Genomic DNA, 25,621 nt, shown 5'->3' with positions numbered 1-25,621 from the left:
CCATCAGTTACTGGTGTTGGAAGAGGCAACCAATCACACATCTGGCTGGCCAGCATGAAGATGAACTGATGTTCAAGCCTCTTATTCTCCCCAAGGGTAATTTTACAACCAAAAGGCTCTACTTCATATCTTTATTACCTCCTTTGCTTATAATAAAAATCTACTTGTGGTACTTGGATAGTAGGAAAGCAGGCAGTCAGGAAAGCAAGAAGTTTGGCAGGGTAAGAGAATACAAGTTCAACAAACTTCCAACTCAACAGCAACCTAGACCAATACTGCTATATTGCACAACTTCAGTGGGTGCCAAGATACAATGGAACTTGTATAACCTACAGCTCAGACTGGGGAGCAACAGACAGAGAAAGCTCAAGCAGTATCTCCTCACCCCCCTGTTGCTTCTGCCTCTCCTGACCCTCTCCACACTCCCTGAATTACTGCAGAGGAGGAGGATGACATTACAGCTTCAGTGGAGTGCACCCGATTCCTATCAGTTATGCCAGCACACGGGGAGAAAATAAGTGACTCCAGAAGTGGCAGCAACAGAAGTACATAGTCCTACCAGGCTTCCTAGGAATGCAACTAAAGGCAGAGATCATGAGCCTCTTGACTCATTTCATTGGTATCTATTCAGAACCATCGAGGGGTCAATGAGAGTAAAAAGGCTTTTACTCTTTTCATTTCTTCAGAAATTTAACTTCTATATTTTGGCACTCAACGACAGAATGACCAATTCTCTAGCTGAACAAGAACCCATAGAATATATTTGGTATAATTTATGTCTGCAGAATTAAATACCAAGTGACTGTGCTAGCTATTGAAAAGCTGGCAGCAGCATGAAAGAGAAACATGAAATAAATCTTGAAATTTCTTAGCAAATATCTTCTTTTTTCCCTATTATAGAACCCAATTATTTGAACATACTGGGCTGGTCACATGGAGTGACCAGAATGTCATAAATCAACAGAGGAAAACACTGTCCATGGAACAGCAGGACAAATGATCACCATCACTAGCAAGAGGTACAGGCAAATAGTATTTCTACACAACCCACTAAGGAACAGGGAACACGAATGGCAATTCTTCCAATTCTGTTAGCTTCAGTGCACCACCATCTTTTAACATACATGCAAACATATTTAAATAAAATTCCCGGACTTTCCCTAACTATCAGGGTAATATAAAAAAGTAGAATGAATATTAAAATCACCAATACTGTTTTTGCATTTTCGGTATTTCCTTTCACCCTTGTTCTATACATGTCCACATTAAAAAGAAAAATGCAATATTGGGACATGTCTTTGTCTCGCGGTTTTCACAGTTCTTGAAAACATCATTTTCAATGGAGACATATTGCCACCATAATTTAATCATTCCTCTTTTAGACCGTTTAGGATGCGTCTGCTTTATCATTATCGACAACAGCTGAACATCTTTAGGAATAAATTTGATTTCCTTATGGTAATTTAACTCCTTGGAATTTATCCTATCATGGGATATGGACTTAAAAAACAAAAACTCCTGCTTGAAATTGATGATGAAACTGCCTTCCAGAAGAGTGAAGCCAATTTATACTCCCACTAGCAGTACATAAGAGTTCTCATGTCACAGTGTTTGCAACAACACGTGGGCAAATCAACCCGCCATCGTGATGGGAGAGCAATTATCTGCCTGAATCTGGCCGACCACCGCAAAAGGAAATCAGAGTTCTTGCTGGGGACCTCCAAAGAAAACTCGATTTGCACCGTTCTGTGAGCAAAAAGGAAGAATCAGTTTGCTATCACAAACCTAAAAGGGACCAAGTACCAGCTGTATTACAAGCAATCATTGAGCTTCCCCCAGGAGAACAGGAAATATTCTAGTGCTTTTAACAGCCCACATTCACAGAGAAAACATAAAGGACATTTGCCACCGCATGTATTAGCAGAACCAATACAAGTGTATCTTGTTTCCCTCACCATTAATTGCAGTCCAGTCCATGAAAACTTGATTACTCTTAGAATGATAAATACAATTTCAAGTCCCAGAAAAATCTAAAGTTTATGTGTTCTCCAGAATTAAACACACACACTAACAAAAGTTAGTGTTTGACAAAAGCACTAACCTCATCCGATCCTATTCAATTCCTATCTGCGCTCTTATTCTGGAGGTATGATAAAGTATGCTAAACATTTGCATGCATGCTCAAAAGAGAATGGCTATACATCAGGGCTGCTTTAAAACACCAGGTTCAACTTTAAAATACCATTTTATCTCTTGACAAAATCCTAAACAAGATATTTCAACTGCAATATAGGGTTGAATCAATTCCATTCTGAAGAACAGAATGGTTTGCTTGCATGCCTGTAATGAGGCTAAACACTGGTTGGTAAAGAACCTCTCTAAGTGACAATTTGCAATTTAAAACATTTTGTCAATTCCAGGTTGGTATGTACTCTTCCATGGATGTTAACTGACATTACCCAGGAAGAGGGGTTTATGATAGCAAGGCAGTGTGCCTTTATGGTAGCAGGGAAAAATAACGCTTCTTAATAATGATAAAAAGAAGAAAAGACAACATAGCCTTTGAGAACTAGATAGTAGGGCCACTCGGTAGTTAGAGAACTGAACCACATGCAATTTTCAGGCAGCAGGTTTTTTTTCTGTATTCTTTCCCTAACAACAGTGTCCTTTCTAGTTCAAACATTCTGTAGTTTCATGGGTAGCATCACAGATTTCTTAATACGAGGAGATCCAAAAAATGCCAGAGAATAAACACCAGTTGAGGACATTTATCAAGACTATTCGGCTGAAAGTGAGGTTGACAGGAACTGATTTCCACACCCCCTGCTGTCAAACCCCCAAATCCACGACGTTCAGAAGCACGTGTCTGTTTTCCACAAATACCCTTTATTTTTTTCTCTTTGGTAACTTTTCAGAATTCTGATCACACTGAAAACGATGTAGAAATGATTCAAGAGTTTATGGTTTCAATAAAACAAATGGAGATGTGACAGGAACAGCCAGAGGTGCAGACAGCAGAGGCCTCCTTATCCCAAAGGATCAGGATCAGGGGACACTGTTAATCCATCAAAAGGTGGGGAATCATAAAACAGTGCTCAGGAGCTTCCTGGGGCTGCTGTGAGAAATCACAAGCTGGGTGGCTTACAACAACAGAAATGTTTTCTCTCACCGTTCTTGAGGTTAAAAGCCCAAAATCAAGACGTCCGCAGGACTGGTTCCTTCCGGAGATACTGAGGGAGAATCTGTTCTATGCTCCTTCCTCACTTCCATTGACAGCAGCCCTGGAGCTTCTGGGCTTCTGCTGCATCACTCCAATGTCTGCCTCCGTCTTCTCTCTTCCATGTCTGTGAGTCTGTCCCTCATGGCTTTTTTACCGGGACACAGTCATCCGGATCTACAGCCAACTCGAATCCAGTGTGACCTCATCTGTTTTTTGTTGTTGTTTGTTTTTTTGAGACAAGGTCTCACCCTGTTGCCCAGGCTGGAGTACAGTGGCATGGACTCGGCTCACTGCAACCTCCACCTCCTGGGGTCAAGGGATTCTCCTGCCTCCGCCTCCCACGTAGCGGTGGGACTACAGGTGGGTGCTGCCATGCCCTGCTAATTTTGGTATTGTTTGTAGAGATGGGGTTTCACCATGCTGGCCAGGCTGGTCTCAATCTCCTGGCCTCAAGTGATCCACCCACCTCGGCCTCCCAAAGCACTGGGATTACAAGTGTCGGCCACGACGCCCCACCCAATGTGACCTCATCTTATCTTAACTAATTGCATCTGCAAAGACTATTTCCAAATAAGGACACATTCTTTTGGAGGACACAATTAAACCTAGTATGCAGTGATACACTCACATTTTAATTTTTTTTTTTTTTTTTTTGAGACAGGGTCTTGCTCTGCTGCCCAGGTAGAGTACGATGGCATTACCACAGCTCACTGCAGCCCTGACCTCCTGGGCTCAAGCAATCCTTCCACCTCAGCCTCCTGAATAGCTGGGATGGCAGGCACACACCACCAAGCCCAGCTGAGTTTTTAATTTTTTTTGAAGAGATGGGGTCTCACTATGTTACCCAGGCTGGTCTCAAACTCCTGGACTCAAGTGATCCTCCCACCTCAGCCTCCCAGAGTGCTAGGATTACAAGCATGAGCTACCATGCCCAGCCTTAACTTTCTATACAAACTTAAAATATGTAACTACACATTCATTCTGCAGTCTTTACTCACTTTGGTTCCCTATTGCTGTGCCTAGTATACATGGGGTTCCCCAATCACTGCCTGCTGAATAATGAACCAATGAGCCTTTGACACAGGACCAAAGCCTTTCCTGGGAGTACAGATCTGCTGAAGGACGGCATCTCTCTAATAGACACCCCAGCCACTATCTCCAGGGTCATTCTCTCTAGCACAGACTGAGAGGGTCAAAGAACGTAAAGATGCCTGCAAAATGTTTATACTTCCTTCCCCCAACCCCCAATCCTTTCGGCATTCTCACCCATATTTAATTCAATGGCAATTACTTGTAATAAACTAAACTTGCCTTGGTGGCTTTCCAAGGGACCCAAACTAGATTTAGCGAAATCATCATCTCTCCTTTCACATGCAGATATAATCCACTGACACAGAAGGGGTGATGGTTAATTTTGTGTGTCAACCTGACTGGGCTCAGGATTGCTCGGACAGCTGGTAGAACCGCATTTCTTGGTGTGTCTGTGAGTGTTTCCAAAAGAGATCAGCATTTGAATCTGTGGACTGAGTAAGGAAGATCCACCCTCGCCAGAGTGGAAGACCATCATCCAGTCCTTAGAGGGCCAGAACAGAAAGGCGAAGGAAAGACTCATTCTCTTTCTCCTTGAGCTGAGACATCTTCTCCTGCCCTTAGATATCGGAGTTCCTGGTTCTCAGGCCTTTGGACTCTGGGACTTAGACCCTTAGTTCTCAGGCCGTCGGCCTCAGACTGAATCATACCACCAGCTTTTCTGGATCTCTAGTTCACAGGTGGCACATGGTGGGAATTCTTGGCCTCCATAATCACATGAGCCAATTCCCACAATAAATCCCCTCACAGAAATACCCTATTCGTTCTGTTTCTCTAAAGAATCCTGATACTGACATGTAAATACAACTGGAATAAACAAGCATGGGAATGAACACAAATAACACCTGCTAAGCATATGCCACAACGGATGAGGAAGGAATCTGTGACCGCCAGCTACACACACTCCCTGCACCAGGGACAAGGCATGACTGACAGGCAACGGTAGCACCAGCTCTTGAGAGCCAGGCAAGAAACCTCCTGCTACATGAGGTCGGAATGCATGGCTCTGGGGTGCAGGCGGTGGGGAGAGGGAGGGGAAGGCAACCAGGGAAGCTTTTTAAGGCAAGTGATCTTTGAGCTGAGTTTTAGAAAATGAAGTAAGAGATTTCCAGTTGAAAAAGACAGGAAATGGCTTTCTGATAAGGAGAATGGGCAAGGCACAAGCACGGAGGTGGGAACTAACCCACCGTGTGTGTGCAGACCACAGACTTTTCTGCACTGGACAATAAGAGCAGATGGCAGGAGATGAAGGCCTGGCGGGTCCAGAGCGTTGTCAGCTTTGTATTTTAGAACCTCATTCTCATCTTTTCTAATTTTTCATTTGTTTGTTTGTTCGATATGGGGTTTTGCTCTGTCACCCAGGCCACAGTACAGTGGCACAATCATAGCTCACTGTAGCCTCAATCTCTTGGGCTCAAGAGATTCTCCCACCTCTCCTTTCTGAGTAGCTGGGACTACAGGCATGCACCACCACACCCAGTTCATTTTTTAAATATATTTTTAGCAGAGATGGGGTCTCATTATGTTGCCCAGTCTGGTCTCAAACTCCTGAGCTCAAAGCAGTCTCCTCCTCCTCTTGCCAACTCAGCATCTCAAAGTGCTGAGGTTACAGGTGTGAGCCACTGCGCCTGGCCTGCAGCCTCATTCTGATGAGTGTGCAGAGCATGGACTGCAGATGGGGCAGGGCAGGAGGAAGGACAGCCAGTCAGGAAGGCATTACAGGCTTGGGGGGTCCAGGGTGGCGGCAGTGGGCATGAAGGGCAGTGTGCAGATTCTAGCAACAGCCAGGTTGGCGCACGGATAGGACCTGGTGGCACAGGATGCAGGTGGTAAAGAAGAGAAAGGCTCTCTGGTACCTCCACGGGCACCCATCTTGCGTTTCAGTGCTCCTCCAAAGCCTCCCCCTCTGCCTGGAATATCCTTCCTCCTGCCTACAATGCACAGCGTCTCTTGAACCTGGCATCGTACCTAACATATTAGGCACGCAAACGCTGTTGCGGAAATGAATGAAGAGATGCTTCCTGCCTTAAAAAGAGAAGATATACATGAACGATAGTAATGATGTCGTTTTGGCCAGTCAACGACTTTTGTTTAATATCCAACCAATATGGCTGAAGGGAGTGTTTAATAATAAGTATGAGTTTCCTGGAAACACTGAAAAAAAGAATAGTCAATACTAGAGTATTTAATGCATTCATTTCCTGACCACCTATTAAGTGTCAAGAACTCTTCTGGGGTGAAACCAAAAAAGTGGTTTTTGTTGATTGAATGCTATGGAGAGTTGCGATCCCCATTTAGAGATTCCTTTTAATGCTATACCTGCCTGTTTATTTTGTTATCATTGCTGTTCCCATGTTTTTCATATTTTACTAGCAATGCATGTTGGGTTTTGGGGGGGAGTTTTTCTGAGACAGGGTCTTGCTCTACAGCCCAGGCTAGAGTGCTGTGGCAGGATCTCGGCTCACTGCAACCTCCACAGCCCGGATTAAAGTGATTCGCATGCCTCTGCCTTCCAAGCAGCTGAGATTACAGGTGCCTGCCATGGCACCTAGCTAACTTTTGTGTTTTTAGTAGAGATGGGGTTTCAGCATGTTGGTCAGGCTGATCTCGAACTCCTGACTTCAAGTGATCCACCCACCTCAGCTTCCCAAAGTGCTGGAATTACAGAAGCCACCACGCCTGGCCTGCATATTGTTAAAAAACAAAGTTTGTGAATTTGTAGAACGTGTGCTCCACAATGTGGGGGAGAGGACACACCACTGGAAGAAAAACAGGTAAAATCCCAGAGGCCCGAGAGTAAGAAGAACTTATGCATGAAACACCAGTCTCAGATCAAACCACAGTCATAAAGATTTAAATGCCAGAATCCCTGTGTCCCAAAACAACACTCTTTGCCTTCCTGAGCCCTTTCAAGGGGGGACAGTTGAGCTGCATAGCTTGCAAAGTTCACAGAAATGAGCCACGAGTGGTCACTCCCTCGTTTCACTGCCTGGTCACCAACAACTCATGAAGGAGGTACAGTCCCACCCGAGTGGGGAGCTCAGGTTCTCCCTGACCTCAGGCTGCCTGCAGAGAACACAACCAAACTGCTGGGAAGCGATGTGGATAACAGATCACACATCACCAGGAACAGCTCTGCAGTAGTGTTCATTCCTCCAGATTCACAAAAAGTTGTTCCTGAACTAACCTCAACAGGGCATTGAATTTTCAGTGTTCCATCCACAGTCTTTACCATGTATCCAAAGAAAAAGGTGGCTCACCAGATTAAGGCCATGGTGATAGACAAAATGTTTACAAATTATCCTTCTAGTTGCTGGAGGTCAAGTAGGCCTGGGGGCCAAGGCCCGGGCAGCCAGGAACACTCAAAGGGGTCACAGCAGCAGGTGTTTATCAGCTAGTACAAAAGAATGTCTATATTAATAACTAGTGACAGATGAAAACACTAACACAGGAATTGAAAACCAAATACTGCATTTTCTCACTTCTAAGTGGGAGCTAAATGATGAGAGCACACGGATTCATGGAAAGAACAATAGACACTGGGGCCTTTCAGAAGATGGAGGATTGGAGGAGGGAGAGGATCAGGAAAAATAAAGAGTGGGTACTAGGCTTAATACCTGGGTGACGATACAGTCTGTACAACAAACCCCCATGACACAGCTTTACCCATGTAACAAACCTGCACATGTACCCCTGAATTTGAAAAAAAAATAAATAAATAAACTTTAAAAAAAGAGAGAGATGAAAACCAACCCTGAGTTAAGAACCTCAGAATAGGGGTTGGCAAACTTTTTCTGTAAAGAGGCAAATAGTAAATATTCTAGGCTTTACAAACCACGTGGTTTTTGCAACTATCCAACTCTGCCACGGCAGTGTAGAAGCAGTCATAGACAACACACATATAAGTGCCTGGCTGTGTCCAATATAACTGCACAAAGACAGGCGGCAGGACAGACACGGCTGGCAGGCTGCAGTCTATGATCCCTGTCCTACAGCACAGCAGAGCTAACAGTCCTACCATCAATCAAGTCTCCAGCCTCAATCTCATTAACAACTGATTTAACCAAGCACCAAGGATTCTTTTGCGCATGCTTGATGTTTATAGACCCCAAGAGACCAAGTCAAAGTCAGCAGTCAAACCCCTCTCCCTAAAGTAAGATACTCACCCAGAAAAATCCGTAGTGAGAATTCCATAGTGGAAGATATATATTCGGCTGATGTGACATATTGTAAGATATCCCATTGCTACAAAAAAGGAATATCTGGAGGAAAAAACACAGATGATCAGATTATCATACATAACAGTAATAAATCCAATTAATGTTCCCCTCCTCCTCTCTTTCACCCTCCACATGCAATCGGTCACAATGTCCTATCTGGTCCAGCAACATCCCCATCCACCTTTTCACCCTCTAATCTAGCTGAGCCCTTCATCTCTTCTCACCTGGACCAACACAGTGGCTCCCAGCCTTAGCCGCATAATGGAATGGAGCTTCGCAAACCACAGATCCCTGGGATGAGCTCCCAGCTATTCCTGTTTCATTGGTACCAGCCACACCTGGCAGGTATGATGGCAGCGTGCGGTCATGGCTGGGAATCACTACCTGTAAGGTCTCACACCCAAGTCTCCTCTCCACAGCCCTCATGTTTACGTGATTATTTGTGTAAAATACAACTCATTGCCATATTATTCTCTTGGCTTCCATTCTCCTGTTTGCTTCCCACTTCTCTGGTTAATTCCTTTAAGGCTCCTTCTTCAGCTTCCCTTCCTCCACCTACCCCTCCAGTGTTAGCATTTTCAAGCTCAGCTTGGGACCCTGCCCATCCATGCCTCAGGCCTCAAATACCACTTACTCATGAGCACCCCTTGGCTTCCTTTGGAGATGAGTTCCTGACTGCCTTATAGTGTATGTTAGCCATACACACATAAGCCACACAAACAGACATGTCCACATATAAGTCCTGGTCAATTAAAACATTTATCAATGTGTGATTATTAACACCGGTGATAAGCTGTGCAATCAATGTTTATGTCTCCCCAAAATTCCTATGTTTAAATCCTAACCCCCAACAGTAGGAGGCGGGACCCTGGGGAGGTGACTAGGCTATGAGGGTGGAGCCTTCATAAATGTGATTAGCTCCCCTACAAAAGCACCCCCAGAGAGTGCTCGCTCTTTGTGCTATGTGAGGATACAAGACGACAGCAGTCTGCAACCCAGAAGAGAATCCTCACCAGAACATGCTGGAACCCTGATCTCAGGTTTCCAATCTCCAGAACTGAGAAATATTAATACATTTCTGTGGTTTATGAGCCACCCATTCTATAGAACTTTGTTATAGCAGTCCCAGCTAAGACAAACTTATTAACAATCATCTCCATGACCAAACTGTAAGGTCCATGAAGGCAAAGATGGTCAACTGCGCTTTGTTCACCGTATCCAACTACTGTGTGTCAAATGAATAAACAACTCTGTGACTGCTACTCTTCTTAAAAGTCTCCAGTGGATCCCACTATCTAGCGAAATTGCAACCCCTGAACAGGGCATGCAAGGTGCTTCACACGCTATGCTCTTCCTCATCTTTCTGGACTCATCTCCAGCCATGTTCCATGCCTACCTTACTCTCAAATCACACTGCATTGCTCAGAGTTCCACGATTAAACCTGTATTTTCAGGCAAGACGTCTTTCTGTGTGCTCCTTCTTCTGCCTGCACCTGCCTTCTCCATCCAACAGTCTATCTGGAACCTACCTAATTTTCAGATAAGGCTCAGCTCCAAAGTCACCTCTTCAACGTTACGTGGCTTGGTCTTACTCCATGCACCCCACCACCCCTCCTGCTTCTCCGCCAGCACAATTCATTGCTCCAATGTCTGTGTATCTCTAGCACTACACGCCAACATACGTAATTATAATATTAGAATTATTTACGTATGTGTCTGCTTCCCCAACTCACTGTGACTTTGAATGTCCCCACCCTTGACCTGACACATGGGAGGGGTTCCGTTACTGTTAGCTGAAATGAACTGAAATGAATACATTACACATTTTAAATGGTTCAGGAACCCATCAGGCACAGACATAAATTCGGAAGGTATCTTTTAAATAGGTACCATAAAACAAAGAAGCTGTATATTCTGATATTAAATTATATTGAAAGCACATATTCACATTAAAATAACTCATGAAGATCAGATCAGCCTAAGGAACAGTAAAGCAGGGATAATAAAGATTCATTTGGTAGTAAGGGATCGCCAGACTTCAAGTAGTGTGAAGGGGTTCTGTCAACGCTAAAGCACTATGTAACTTTTAAGAGCTCTTCACCATTATCTGCAAACAAAGTGGTGACTATGCAGAAAAGATTTTTTTTTCTCTACCGTGGGTTCATCCCAAACCACTTCCAAACCAGGAAGATGGTCAACAAGGCAAATGACTCAGAGAAAATAAACAGCTCCCTTAGGTGCAGAAGCAGAAGCGGAATGAGGTTGGGCCTCATCACCTCCCTGGCTGTTCCCTTTCTCCAGCCAGTTCATGACGCTCAAGGCAGAAACACAAAGCAGACTCAGCAGACAGATTTTTCCAGGACCAATTCCAAGGCGGCCATGCCTGCTGCGTCCCCTTTGTCCTCAACAGGAGCTACACCCGTACCTCCCCTGGCCCACAGGGGAAGGAAAGCAAATGCAACTCAGTTGTTGTAGTAAGACCCCGCCTGCCAAGGACGGTGCCAAGTGCAGAGTCCCAGTACAACAGGGCGATGCATTCGTGCCCTGGCCAAACCTAAAACGTCTAGGGAATCAAGAAGTGGTAGGGAGAACATATGTTCTGGAGACAGCCTGATAGGGTGTGGCCGTGTCCCCACCCAATCTCATTTTAAATTGTAGCTCCCAAATTCCCAGGTGTTGTGGGAGGTTCCCACTGGGAGGTAACTGAATCATGGGGTCTTTCCCATGCTGTTCTCATGATAGTGAATAAGCCCCATGAGATCTGATGGTATAAAGGGGATTTCCCCCACACAAGTTCTCTCTTGCCTGCTGCCATGTAAGACGTATCTTCCATCTTCCACCATGATTGAGAGGCCTCCCAGCCACATCAAACTGTAAGGCCACTAAACTTCTTTTTCTTTATAAATTACCCAGTCTCAGGTATGTGTCTATCAGCAGTGTGAAAACAGACGAATGCACAGACCAGTATGAGCTCAAATCCCAGCAGTGGCAGAAGCAATCCCTGGCGGGAGAAGTTGACAAAGCGGTTATTCTAGGAAGGAGAGCTGTGGTAGAGATTGGCACCTAGGACACGGTGGTTACATGGGTGTGTTCACTTTGTGGAAGTTCATCTATTTACTTATTTACCTCTCTCAGCTTTTATTGTCTCATCTCAGAAAAAAAAAAAAAAAACTATATCCTACAGTGTTGTCCTAGAGTTAATATATGTGAAATAATAAAATATTAAATGACAAATTAAATGATATATTACATAATAGTTTACGTGTGGAAAAAGAAATAAAGTATATTAAAAAGAGATTGACTTAAGACTTGGCACAGCACACGGATTCCAGCACTGATAGTGGCATCACCAAGTTCTCATGCTAGGCGCTCTGCCCTAGGAGACACAAGCCATGTTCCTCTCCAGTTGGTTCATGTAGCACAAACTGATGCCCATGTCCTCTAGGCAACACTGTGGCTTGGGAAGGAAACACAGGTGGTATCCCCAAAACTCTCTAGACAAATGCTGTATAACAGTCCAGAGATGGGTTAGTTTCAGCCGGGCATGGTGACTCATGCTTGTAATCACAGCACTTTGGGAAGCCGAGGCAGGCAAACCACCTGAGGTCAGGAGTTCGAGACCAGCCTGGCCAACATGGTGAAACCCTGTCTCTACTAAAATTATAGAAATTAGCTGGGCATGGTGCTGGGTGCCTGTAATCCCAGCTACTTGAGAGGCTGAGGCAGGAGAATTGCTTTAACTGGGGAGGAAGAGGTTGTAGTGAGCCAAGACCATGCCACTGCAGTTCACTCTGGGCAACAGAGTAAGAGGGAGGGAGAGAGGGAGGGAGGGAGGGAGGGAAGGGGTTAGTTTCATACGGCAGCAAATAGTAATCTTCCCCTCCTCCTCTCAGCCATGTAATGGAACTCTTATCCGTGAAGTAAAGAGGGGAGCAATTGACACAGAATCATGACATCATGGTACTGAACAGAACTTGTGTTCAAACTGCTGCAAACCCAGCCTTTTGCAGGTGGGAAATCTGACACACGGAGAAGCTGCACGACCTGTCCAAACTCACACTGCTAGGAGGACCTTGATTTCCTGACTCCAGTCCAGAGCTCTTTCCACAAACAGGAAACAATGCTGAGATTTTTAAAAATTTTACATTGAGTTCATCCAAGGGGAACTGTGAAACAATCTCGACTTCTACAATATTGGTAACCAGAAGGGTAAACCAAGAGAAGCATCTTTTGCTGGCATCTCTCCTTCTTGGTCTGATGGTAGAGCCCCTGCTACCATAATACTGCTGTGGTGGCGGAGTCAGACCCTGTCTGTAAACCACGTGCCTCTGCCACGGCCAGACTACTCCATTCCTGGACACTGGAACGGAACACCGTGAACCTGAACACAGTGAACCTAGGCCCAAAATGAAACAAGCGTGTGTATAAAGTTCCTGACACTCTGAAAAATGGACCACACCCCATCAGCATCACACAAGTATGGAAAGAATGGACAAATTACAATCTGTAAGGAAGTCGAAAATGTGCTGTATAGTAGCACCAAAATTATTATTCATCATTTACTACTTAATTGCCCCCAAAATCAAGTTCTGGAAAAGCCAAGCATTTTCATCCGCTAGTTAAAAAATAAAAGGTTTTATAATCATTTTGTCATCATATGAAACATTTCCAAAACCCATTCTTTCCAAATTAGAAAAATAAATTTCCTATTTCCTTTCTGGAAGAGAAGTGACACTATCCCCTTCAAGCAGGACAATGAGAAGAGAGACGGTTAGAATGCAAATTTTCAGAGCTCCTTTGGATACTATGTTGAATGAATATAAAATGTAAAAGCATGAAAAAATATTCTCCCTGGGAAACCAAAAATTTGTTATAAGTAACTACAAGATCATACAGTGAAAAGTTAAATTTCAACATTTTTAAGAAGGAAAGCTATTGTACTAACAGTGATTAATCAAAAAGCTTTCCGAAGCTGAAATAACACGCCTACTTTTCAGAGAGGCCGTCAGCATCCATAAAAGGACAAATATCTTGGGGCCAGGCGTGGTGGCTCATGCCTGTAATCCCAGCACTTTGGGAATTCAAGACAGGCAGATCACGAGGTCAGGAGGTCAAGACCATCCTGGCTGACACTGTGAAACCCCAACACTATTAAAACCGTAAAAAAGGGCCAGGCGCGGTGGCTCACGCCTGTAATCCCAGCACTTTGGGAGGCCGAGGCGTGTGGATCACGAGGTCAAGAGATCGAGACCATCCTGGTCAGCATGGTGAAACCCCGTCTCTACTAAAAATACAAAAAATTAGCTGGACATGGTGGCGTGTGCCTGTAATCCCAGTTACTCAGGATGTTGAGGCAGGAGAATTGCCTGAACCCAGGAGGCGGAGGTTGCGGTGAGCCGAGATCATGCCATTGCACTCCAGCCTGGGTAACAAGAGCAAAACCCCGTCACAAAAAAAAAAAAAAAAAAAAAAAAAAATAAAAAAAACTGTAAAAAATTAGCCGGGCATAGTGGCATGCACCTGTAGTCCCAACTACTCAGGAGGCTGAGGCAGGAGAATCCCTTGAACCCAGGAGGTGGGATTGTAGTGAGCCAAGATTGTGCCACTGCACTCCAGCCTGGGTGACAGAGCAAGACTGACTCAGAAAGAAAAAAAAAAAAAGGCAGAGAGGGGGGCAAATATCTTTTAAAAGTAATTCAGTCATTCATTCCATAAATATTTACTGAGTTCTGACTTGTGCCAGGTATTGTTTCTGGCTTGGAAGATATAACAGTGAACAAGAGAGAGAAAAATCTGTTTTCATAGAACTTACACTGCAGTGTTCCTGAAAGGCAACGTGAATCCTGAGTTTTCAGAAAGACCATGTGAAACAGAGACCATGCAAAACAGACACCCAGGCATCTCAGCTGATTATCTAAGCATGCTGCCTCCAAGGTAGACTTAAACTACTTCCGTACTTTGAAATCAAAACATCATAGTAAAAATATTTCTTAACAGTTTTATTGTATATATAGAAAGTATACAATTTAGCACGATTTGAGATATATAGATAACCGGCAAACTATCACCAGATTCAAGAGAGTGGAGCTATCCATTACCCCCGAGAAGTTTCCTCATGCCTCTGTGTGAATCCTTCCACAGCTCCCTGCATCATCCCAGTTAACTTGCGAGCTTTTGTCACTATAGATTAGTTTGCATTCTCTAAAGTAGGATTTGTGCGGCTTCCTTCACCCAGCACGTTTGTTCTGAGACTCGTCCACGTCACTGTGTATCCCGATCTGGCACTGTTTTTATTGTGTTGAACACCTGAGGTGCTTCCAGTTTCGGGCTGTCACAAATACAGCAGGCGAGCTCTGACACAGTCTCTTTCACCTGAGGCCCAACTTGCATTGATCTTTTTCATAAAGCCTTCTCTGAAGACGCCAGCCTTTGGGGCTCCCCATCCCTCCTGATATTCTAAATAAACTAAGATATACCACTTGCAGAAAATGGGGAAGGTACATCTTTATACTGGAAATATATTTCAAAGATCACAAAAAAATCTCACCTTGCATTGTTCATCCCCTATATCTTACCTGTGAATATTGGATGCACTTGCAGTGGCCATGATGGCATAGCACAGTAACACGAGCACAAAAAGATGCACAGAGTACCTTTAAGACATAACAGGTGGGGGAGGAAGGAATATATTTTATATCAACACACCTATTGGTTGCCCAAACTGTGAGTCTATCACTACCCCCACCAAAACCACAAATGATCAATGATCAGTGACTCATGTATATGTAAGAGAAAATAAACCAAGTATTTTCTGCTATGTAACTAAGATGCTGTATCTTACAATGACACAAGGAAGTCATAACACAGTTTGTCAACCGCAGGGCTAATTATGTCAGGAATCCGTAAGTGGAATGCTTACACTTTTTTCACATATGCAACTGACAGTACAGAGAGATGAGTTCTTTCTTTAAGACTTTATTTTTTAAGCCGGGCTTCTCCAGATACCAAGACTTCTACCTGGTGGATAATTTAAAATACTCATCCTTTCTTAGGTATTTGTTGAAGGATTAGGAGCAGTATTCTAGTATAGTACCCTGAACAGATTCACAGAATCTTTGAAGGTGTACTTCTAAAAATGCTGGTCTCTAAAACTTCTCCCCGAACACCTGTTAGGGTATTTTCCCAGCTTACTAATAAAGGAAAGTATAATTTACTAGCTTTCTCTGTTAAAGAATGATTCACATTCCCTAAAATCAGCAACGAAACCCATTGTTCTACTCTGGTGAAACTGCAGGACTCACACCAACGTCTCTAGCAGTGATGCAAGAAATACACCAACATCTAGGATAGTTAGGAAAGGTTTCTTTTGGGAAAATTTAACCATACAGCATCCTATTTACATGACTGAGAGGGATCTATAGAAGCACAGTTTTAAGAAAAGGGCTGGTCATGGTGGCTCATGCCTATAATCCCAGCACTCTGGGAGGCCGAGGAGGGCAGATCATGAGGTCAAGAGTTTGAGACCAGCCTGACCAACATAGTGAAACCCCATCTCTACTAAAAATACAAAAATTAGCCAGGCTTAGTGGTGTGTGCCTGTAGTCCCAGCTACTCAGGAGGCTGAGGCAGGAGAATCGCTTAAACCCGGGAGGCAGAGGTTGCAGTGAGCAGAGATGGCACCACTGCACTCCAGCCTGGGTGACAGAGTGAGACTCCATCTCAAAAAAAAAAAAAAAGAAAAACAAAAAGAGAAAATGAACTCTACTGACTTCCAATTCCAATGGATGGTCAGTTTATTGGCTTTTACAGTAAGTGGAGATTCCAGGTTCTTAGAGTAAAGGAAGATTCCTGCACTGACTTCATCATCTTACTATAAGGTATTTAAAATATAACATTTTACAATACATATTTTATAATACCATCTATTTCTTGCTTTAGGCACAATATTCTCAAGAGGAAGACCACTGAGGTTTTTCCAAGGAAATTTGGTGTCTACCTTACATCACTAGACAGGCTTGGCTTTGAACGTTGAATGCAGAGCTCTGTCACTCTTTTAGATCTTCAGTGTCACCTGGAATTTGAGGAATGCTCTTGTTCCTCAACGTTGCCACAAAACATCCAAATGACCAATATTAGGCTGCATGAGGCTCGTACTCACCAGCCGAAACAGAAGATGACAAAATAGATGCCAAAAATGGTGGCAACCACGTGCCGGACATCAGAGCTGGTTTTACCAGGACGTAAGTAGATGCGAAACCAGAAAGCAGCAAACAAAGCAACGAGCTGGCATGCCACGAAATTCACCTATGGTGGGGGCGGGGAGAGAAAATAAAAATCGTTATTGTTTCACCTATATGTGAATTTGCTCGTTTTTTTGTTTTTGTTTTTGTTTTTGTTTTTGTTTTTTACAGATTTCCACATCAAGATGCTTCTCAGGCTTGGCTTTGTTCTTTCTCCCCAGTAGACTGTTTGGAGGAGGAAATGAATATAACAGAGCAAGATAACGATACCCTTGTGTGGTATAAAAAGTGGCAAACTCAACAGTTTCTTGTCTAACCTTTAAGCCTAGCCAAGGTTGATTTCCCACCCACAAGCAGGGGGTTCCTCATGGAAACAGCCTAAGCTAACTGTGAGCTCTGTTTACTGGGTCTCTTTTCTCACTCCCAGTAGGACTCTAAGACAAAGAAGGTATTCTTTTAGAGATGCAAAGTTTAACAGAAGAGCTCCCTTATTTGGTACCTAGCAAATCAAACTGTTCTCCAAAGGGATCACCAGTTGTTTTCTGACTCTAAGAATGACTCACATTCCCTAAGACAGGTACTAAACCCATCGTTCTGCTCTAGCAAAATCCAGAACTTCCATCAATGTCTCATTCTAAATTGGCATCCAATAAACAAGAGTATTCCTCAAATTCCAGGTGACACTGAAGATCTAAAAGTGTGACAGAGCTCTGCATTCAACGTCCAAAGCCAAGCCTGTCTAGTGATGCAAGGTAGACACCAAATTTCCTTAGAAAAACCTCAGTGGTCTACCTTTTGAGAATATTGTGCCTAAAACATTTGAAAATGTCCTGAAATCTACAGAAAAGGTCAGCTGATTCTAAAAAACAAAAAACAAACATGAACCTTTGCAGTTTAAATTTACCCACAAACATGTACCTTTGCAGTTTAAATTTACCCAAATCAAATTCTAAATACAGTAAGTGATTTAACCATTCATTTAAACCAGAAAGGTAAAACTTAGACTCAGACGTTGGAGTGGAGGGAGCAGACAGAAGCTTAATTAGTGCTCATTTTGCTTGCCCAATAAAAAACAACAATACTTTAGACCCTTTATAACTCATAGAAAATGTTGTTTTAAAAAAATTCTTGTTTTTGTTTTGTTTTGAGACAGTCTCACTGTCATCCAGGCTGGAGTGCAGGGGTGTGATCTCCATTCACTGCAACCTCCACCTCCTGGGTTCAAGCAATTTTTCTGCCTCAGCCTCCTGAGTAGCTGGGACTACAGGTGTGTGCCACTGCACATGGCTCATTTTTTTTTTTTTTAATTTCTAATAGAGATGGGGTTTCACCATATTGGCCAGGCTGGTCTCGAACTCCTGACGTCAGGTGATCCACCCACCTTGGCCTCCCAAAGTGCTGGGATTACAGGTGTGAGCCATCACACCCAGCACTTGTTTTGGTTTTTTAAAAGTTGACTATAGGCCAGGTGCAGTGGCTCACACCTGTAATCCCAGCACTTTGGGAGGCCAAGGCGGGCAGATCACCTGAGGTCAGGAGTTCGAGACCAGCCTGGCCAACACGGGGAAACCCTGTCTCTACTAAAAATACAAAAATTAGCCAGGCTTGGTGGTGGGTGCCTGTAATCCAAGCTACTCAGGAGGCTGAGGCAGGAGAATCACTTGAAGCTGGGAGGCAGAGGTTGCAGTGAGCCGAGATTGTGCCACTGCACTTCAGCCTGGGCAACAAAATGAGACTTCATTTCAAAAAACAAAAATTAGTAATAATAAAATAAAACATAAATAAATAATAAAATAATAGTTGACCATATTGAGTTTCACCTTTCCAAAAACCTGTTCTCACCACTGCCCATCTTCACTTTCTACCTTGAAAGACAAAGAAGTGACTTGCAAACCTATCCTGCAGGATTTGGTCATAACTTTTCATCTAGGCTGAATGAACAGCCAACGAAAACACACTAACGCAAATTATATACAGAAAAAAGATCACCTTAGTAAGGTTCAAAATGTAAAGGAATTGGCAACTGGAAAGTCCAAAAGTTATTATCATAGGTGACAGATGACTTATAACAGCTTATTTTTTCATATGTAATAGAGATGGGATTTCACCATGTTAGACTGGCTGGTTGCAAACTTCTGACCTCAGGTGATCTACCCACCTTAGCCTCACAAAGTGCTGGGATTACAGGCAAGCACCACCACGCCTGGTCCACAATTTTTTTAAAAAAGGTCCAGGCTGGAATGTGATATGAATTTCTTTTTTTTTTTTTTTGAGACGGAGTTTCACTCATGTTACCCAGGCTGGAATGCAATGGCGCGATCTGGGCTCACCGCAACCTCCGCCTCCTGGGTTCAGGCAATTCTCCTGCCTCAGCCTCCTCAGTAGCTGGGATTACAGGCACGCACCACCATGCCCAGCTAATTTTTTGTATTTTTGGTAGAGACGGGGTTTCACCATGTTGACCAGGATGGTCTCGATCTCTTGACCTCGTGATCCACCCGCCTTGGCCTCCCAAAGTGCTGGGATTACAGGCTTGAGCCACCGCGCCCAGCCGTGATATGAATTTCTTTGTGTTGGTTGGCTCTTATCTACACTGGTGGATGGTGGAGAATATAACCATCTCTGCAGCCAAGCGCAGGTGGCTCCCATCACAATTCATACAGGCACAGAGTTCAATTTTTTTCCTTTCCTCTATAAAGGGTCAACAGAATCAGAGGCCTGATGCAGATTGTGCACAGAATAAATGCATTAGCTGGTAACTACTGCTGAGCTGTTAAGAACTTGCTTCTCCAGCCTCCTTCCTGCTTGCCTTCTACCATCCCCTTTTCCACCCAGCATTCAGACAGCAGCCTAAGTCTTCTGTGCCCTTTCTTCTACAGGAGAGGCAATCTGGTCCACTACAAATAATCAGTCTCTGCGTTGACAGCTCCTAAGCCACATTCTTTGGTTTATTTTGATGTGTATGGGATTTTTTTGTTTTGTTTTGTTTTTTGAGACAGGATCTCGCTCCGTCACCCAGGCTGGAGTGCAGTGGTGTGCTCTAGGCTCACTGCAGCCTCAACCTCCCAGGCTCAACCCATCCTACCACCTAAGCCTCTGGAATAGCTGGGACTACAGGCATGCACCACCATGCCCAGCTAGTTTTTTTATTTTTATTTTTATTTTTATTTTTTTTTTAGTTTTGCAGAGACAGATTTCACCATGTTGCCCAGGCTGGCCTTGAACTCCTGGGCTCAAGCAATCTGCCCACCTTGGTCTCCCAGTGTGCTGAGATTACAGGCATGAGCCACCACACCTGGCCTCTAAATTGAGTTTTATAAACCTGAAGTAGAGACAAATCTGAAATTCCAGAAATTGGGGGAAAATCTTTTTTTCTTTTTAATTCCAAAATTTGTTTTCCTGAATCAAAAGCAAAGCTGAAGAAGTGAACACAAAGACTTTCTACCGTAATTATGGAGGGAAGGAAAGCTCTGGATGACGGAAGGGCTACTTTTCTCCACAAAAGGGGATAGCAAGCTTGGTCAACGGGCTGGAGGAGGATGTCTCCAGTTTCAGTGGGAACAGAACGCGCCCTTAGATAACATGTGTGAAGACTCACGTGACATAGGAGCACAAAGGCGCTAAAACCATAGAAACTGATGGGCTCCCTCAAGAAGTCTGGGACAATGGAGGGATCCCAGTGGAAGAGACAGTTGTCTGGCTCCTCAGAGTGCAGCCAAGGGAAGTGGCCAGCACTGCAGGAAAGTGCTGCTTCTGAGAGGCTGAGCGGCTGTCGAGGTGCACAGACCTGGCGCACAGACCTCCTAGTTCCCTCCCAGGCTCTGGGAACAGCAGAGGGGCAGGATGACAGCTGGCAGACCTGAGAGGGTCTTGAAGTTGGACGGAGGAGACCATCAAGTGTGAACCAGCCACTTGTAGCCATGGAAGTCGCTGCAGGGAGCAGCAGATACAGCAACAAGAGGCCAACACCAGGACCACAAGGACGAGCTCCACTGGAGCAGAGGCCAGCAAGGCCCCAGTGGCAGGACCGGCTGCCCTCACCAAGGCCAGGAAGCACTGTCAACTCCTCAGGGCTTCGATCCTCCCCAGGTGAAGGGATGCGCAAGCCTTCAATATAACCAGCCCTACACTGGAATGGGTTGCCTAAAACTGCCCATGTAGCATGAAAGCCACATTAAGTTTATCAGAGAGAAACTTAAAAGTTACTGTTGGCATACTTGTCTGTGGCTGTACTTTTCAAACCCACTATTACTGCCCCATGGGAAATATGCACAAAAATTTTGTATGAAAAATATTCATTTCAGTGTGATTCCAAGTAGCAAAAAGAAGGAGGAATGTAAAAGTTCAACAATTAGTAAAGACACTGGTTAACACATGAAGCAAATAAAGGATATGCCCTGCATCACTGTCCTTTTTTGACGTGACATGGTAGTGTTTGCTATAAGCCGTAACTTCTGACTGATTCTTCGAAATTCATTCATTGGGTACTACAAAGGTAATGCTGAAAAAATATTGAGGCATTACTGCAAGACAGCATGATGTAAAAGCAACCTAAATAGAGGAAAACAGAAGGATGGTAATCAATGGCAAAGCCATTCAATAGAAAACGATGCCATCATTAAAAACAGGCATTATAGGCTGGGCACAATGGCTCATGCCTACAATCCCAGTACTCTGGGGGGCTGAGACGAGAGGATTGCTTGAGACCAGGAGTTTGAGAACAGCCTGAACCACACAGCAAGAACCCCATCCCTACAAAAAAACAAAAAATTAGCTGGGTGTGATGGTGAGCACCTGTAATCCTAGTTACTCAGGAGGCAGGAGGATTGCTTGAGCCTGCAGTTCAACGTAATGGAGAGCTATGATCACACCACTGCACTCCAGCCTTGATAACAGAGCGAGACCCTTGTTTCTTTAATTTAAAAAATGAGCAACCTTTAAAGTACCCGTCATAAAATGAAAAACATCTGACGTAACTAATGAATAAGATAATATAAAATTACATGTATATTTATGACTATGTAAAAAAGAGGTAGCATATAGAAAATGGCAAAAATAACACGTAAAATGGAATACAACTATGACGTCAGGATGGCAGGAATCTAGGCAAATTTTTTTGTAAATTATTTTCGTAATTTGGAAAGGTAAAAATACATGTAGAATTGCTTACAGATTCCCTGCACAACATACTCACACTTACATACACACAAGTGTGATACTCTAAGAAACTCATAATGCTTACAACTGGTATCCCCCAAAAATCCTTATTTAATTCCATTACTCTATCCTCAGTGTTGCAATTATTAGCACCTCCAACTCAAGTTTAGGTAGAAGTTGGGCATACATGGAGGACTTTACATTGTAAAAAAAAAAAAAAAAAAAAAAAAACAAAAAACAAAAAAAACTCATCTTAAAGAAAAAAACACACTTTTTATAGACAGCAAAAGAAACAATGTGTGACAGTTAACAGTAACAAAAGTAACAGTCAAGAGTAACAACGTGGATGGCTAAAGAAAACTAAAATATGTGCTGGGTATGGTGGCTCATGTCTGTAATCCTAGCACTCTGGGAGGCGGAGGCAGGTGGATCACCCGAGGTCAGGAGTTTTAGCCAGCTTGGCCAACATGGTGAAACCCAGTCTCTGCTAAAAACACAAAAATTAGCCAGGCATGGTGGGACATGCCTGTAATCCCAGCTACTCGAAAGGACGAGGCAGGAGAATCACTGGAACCCGGCAGGCAGAGGTTGCAACGAGCTGAGATCGCATCACTGCACTCCAGCCTGGGAGACAGAGCAAGACTCAGCCTCAAAAAAAAAAAAAAAAAGAAAGAAAGAAAGTGAAAATATGTGCCACGATTACTGGCCTAAAAACAACCACATTAACCAACAGAATAAGACAGAGACCACAAATGAGCCCACACTTCTGTGCCCACTGACTTTTGACAAAGGTACAAAGAATGCACAATGTGAAGAGGATGGTCTCTTCAATAAATTGTGTCAGGAAAGCTGTATAACCACATACAGAAGAACGAAAATGGACTTTTATCTCATCCCTTACACAAGAATCGACTGAAATCCAAGACCTGAAAGTATACAACAGCTAGAAGAAAACATAGGGGAAAATTACATGACACTGGCCTGGCCAGTGATCCCTCAGATTTAACCCCAAAAGCACAGGCAACAAAAGCAAAAACAGGCAAATGAAAGTGCCCCAAACTAAGAAGCTTCTGTGCAACAAAGGAAAAAATCAACAGAGGAAAGAGACAACCCACAGATTGGGAGGAAAGATTTGCAAATCATCAGGGGCTCATATTCGAAATACACAAAGAACTCCAACTGCTTAGTAACAAGAAAATAAATAATTCTAATTACCAGTGGGCAAAAGATCTCAATAGACCTTTCTCAAAAGATGACATACAAATGGCCAGCAGATATGTGAAGGAATGCTCAACATCTCTAATCATCAGAGACATATAAAACCAAAACCACGATGAGACGTCACCTCACATGTGTTAGAATGGCGATTATCCAAAAGATAACAAGTGCTTGCAGAGCTTGTGGAGGAAAGGAAGTCCACACTGTCAGCAGAAATGCCAATCAGTACAGCCATTATGGAAAAGAGTATGGAAGTTCCTCAAAACACTAAAACTAGAATTGCCATATGATCCAGCAATCACGCTTTTGGGTATGCGCCCAAAGAAACTGAAATCAGTATGTTGAAGAAATATCTGCACTCCACGCTCACTCCAAGGCTATAGCCAGATATGGAAGCAACCTCAGTGCCATCAAGGGATGAATGGATTTTTTAAATGCAGTGTAGATGCACAACGGAATACTATTCAGCCTTTAAAATGCAGGAAGTTGTCATTTGCAGCAACATGAATACACCTAGAAGATACTGTGTTAACCGCAAATTCTCACTCATAAGTGGGTGTTGAACAATGAGAACATATGGACGCAGGGAGGGGAACATCACACAGTAGGGCCTGTCGGGGGGTGAGGGGCTACGGGAGGGATCGCAGGGGGTGGGAGGATAGGGAGGGATAGCATTAGGAGAAATACCTAATGTAGATGACGGGGTGATGGATGCAGCAAACCACTATGGCACGTGTATACCCATGTAACAAACCTGCATGCTCTGCACATGTACCCCAGAATTTAAAGTATAATTTAAAAAATAAAATAATAAAAAGGGAGATATTGTGTTCTTCCTTTCAGGCACAGAGAGATAAATATATTTGGAATCTAAAAGGTCAAAAAAGGAGAGAGTTTAACAGTGGTTATGAGATGCTGGGGGTGGGAGGAGGTAGAGGAAAAAGGGGAGACACTGATCAATGGGAACAAAGTTACTGTTTGAGGTGATAGGTTATGTTAATTAGCCTGATTTCATCATTTTGCAACATACACATGTATCAAAACATCACATTGTACCCTATAAATATATACATTATCTGTCAGTTAAAAGTAAAATAAAACTTATGAAACATATTTATCATGATGTTCCTTAATAAACCCTTCGCGTTTAAAAGGAACATGCACAAAGTTCACTTTTCTACTGATCCACTCCCTCCAAAGCAGCAAACAAAGTGGCACGCTCGTTCATGACATCCAGCAATGTGCTCTCAACAATTAAAGCACTGTGTGGGCCTTTATGCATGAAGGGACAGTAGAGCCCAGCTATTTTGATGAGATTCTTACAAACAAGCAAGACTGACATAACTCGGCTTCAGCAAAAGCTCAATTTCCACAGCTCTTGCAAGATTTCAAAGTCACGGCAAGGAAACAAAACACATGTCCAAGTGCTTGACTTCTTATTTCATCAAACTGTGCTGCAACTTTCAAACGCAAGCCTTAAATCCACTCTAATCTGCTGCTAGAAGGACATTATTTGGGGATTTCTATTCCATGGCCTTCAGGCTCTTCCAAAAAAACAACACACTTTGCCAGGAGTTAAAAACATTGCCTTTCTCCTAACCAAGAGACGTAAACGGGCTATTTTTAACAAATAGCAAATATTAACGGTCCAAAAGTATTTCCCCTACTGCAGTGGTTTACCAGTGACTCCCCAGTGAGCAGCAGGCCACTGTCCAGGCCTGGAATGTCCAGTATACCCAACTAAAAAGTTTCTGTACAACAAAGGAAAAAATTAACAGAGTGAAGAGACAACCCACAATTGAGAGAAAATATTTGCAAATCACAGGGGCTAATATTCAAAATATGCAAAGAACTCCAACTGCTTAATTACAAGAAAATAAACACTCGGCAACACTGCCTTACATGCTCCAAGGCAAAACCAATCTAGTTAAACAATTCCTTATTTAATGCCAAGCCATTCCTCCACCACGGACTCTTTTGCATTGCCTCCTCCAAATAAAAGTAGCTGGGAAAGAGTACTAAAAACACGATTCCTTCCTGTACCATAGAACAAAATGGGGCTGTAGGATACTCTTGAGTTACTTTACACTTTCAAAGGGATCCTTTGTTACACGTTCATCCCAACACTCCTCAGAATGTTAGCAGGAAGTATGTTAAAATCTCTAAAGAGATTTTAACATACTTCTTCCAAGTTTGTGGATAAGCAAATATTATTTAAGATTGATAATTGGCTGGGCGTTGTGACTCACACCTGTAATCCCAGCACTTTGGGAGGCCAAGGCAGGCAGGTCAGGAGGTCAGGCGATTGAGACCAATTCGGCCAACATGGGGAAACCCCATCTCTACTAAAAATACAAAAATTAGCTGGGTGTGGTGGTGCGTTCCTGCTACCCAGCTACTCAGGAAGTTGAGGCAGGAGAATCACTTGAATCAGGGAGTGGAAGGTTGCAGTGAGCCGAGATCACACCACTACACTC

General features: G+C 43.5%; 1 protein-coding gene and 3 long non-coding RNA genes across 8 annotated transcripts in view; 2 read left to right on the top strand and 2 right to left on the bottom strand.

Moving 5' to 3' along the window:
- The window catches only part of MBOAT1 (membrane bound O-acyltransferase domain containing 1), a 105,320-nt gene that overhangs the window by 36,196 nt on the left and 43,503 nt on the right, over positions 1-25,621 (bottom strand). For all 5 annotated transcript variants that reach the window (XM_032247717.1, XM_032247716.1, XM_032247715.1 and 2 more), the window contains exons 2-4: positions 16,688-16,833; positions 15,105-15,182; positions 8,476-8,571 (exon numbers count right to left, since the gene is read on the bottom strand). In XM_032247717.1, the coding sequence (XP_032103608.1) occupies positions 8,476-8,571; positions 15,105-15,182; positions 16,688-16,833 (320 nt within the window). The remainder of the gene's footprint in view (positions 1-8,475; positions 8,572-15,104; positions 15,183-16,687; positions 16,834-25,621) is intronic.
- LOC116529819 lies at positions 13,573-25,496 on the top strand. Its single transcript, XR_004259684.1, has 2 exons — positions 13,573-13,764; positions 25,441-25,496. It is a non-coding gene; the product is annotated as an uncharacterized LOC116529819 (long non-coding RNA).
- On the top strand, positions 16,519-17,651 carry LOC116529813. The gene is made up of 2 exons (XR_004259676.1): positions 16,519-16,769; positions 16,941-17,651. It is a non-coding gene; the product is annotated as an uncharacterized LOC116529813 (long non-coding RNA).
- Positions 16,931-17,952, bottom strand: LOC116529821. The gene is made up of 2 exons (XR_004259686.1): positions 17,688-17,952; positions 16,931-17,654 (listed from the first exon to the last, which is right to left on the bottom strand). It is a non-coding gene; the product is annotated as an uncharacterized LOC116529821 (long non-coding RNA).

Source organism: Sapajus apella, unplaced genomic scaffold (genome assembly GCF_009761245.1).
Source record: "Sapajus apella isolate SASKATOON/1434 unplaced genomic scaffold, GSC_monkey_1.0 scaffold63, whole genome shotgun sequence".
Classification (NCBI taxonomy): Eukaryota; Metazoa; Chordata; class Mammalia; order Primates; family Cebidae; genus Sapajus; species Sapajus apella.
This window is presented reverse-complemented; position numbering and strand designations above follow the sequence as displayed.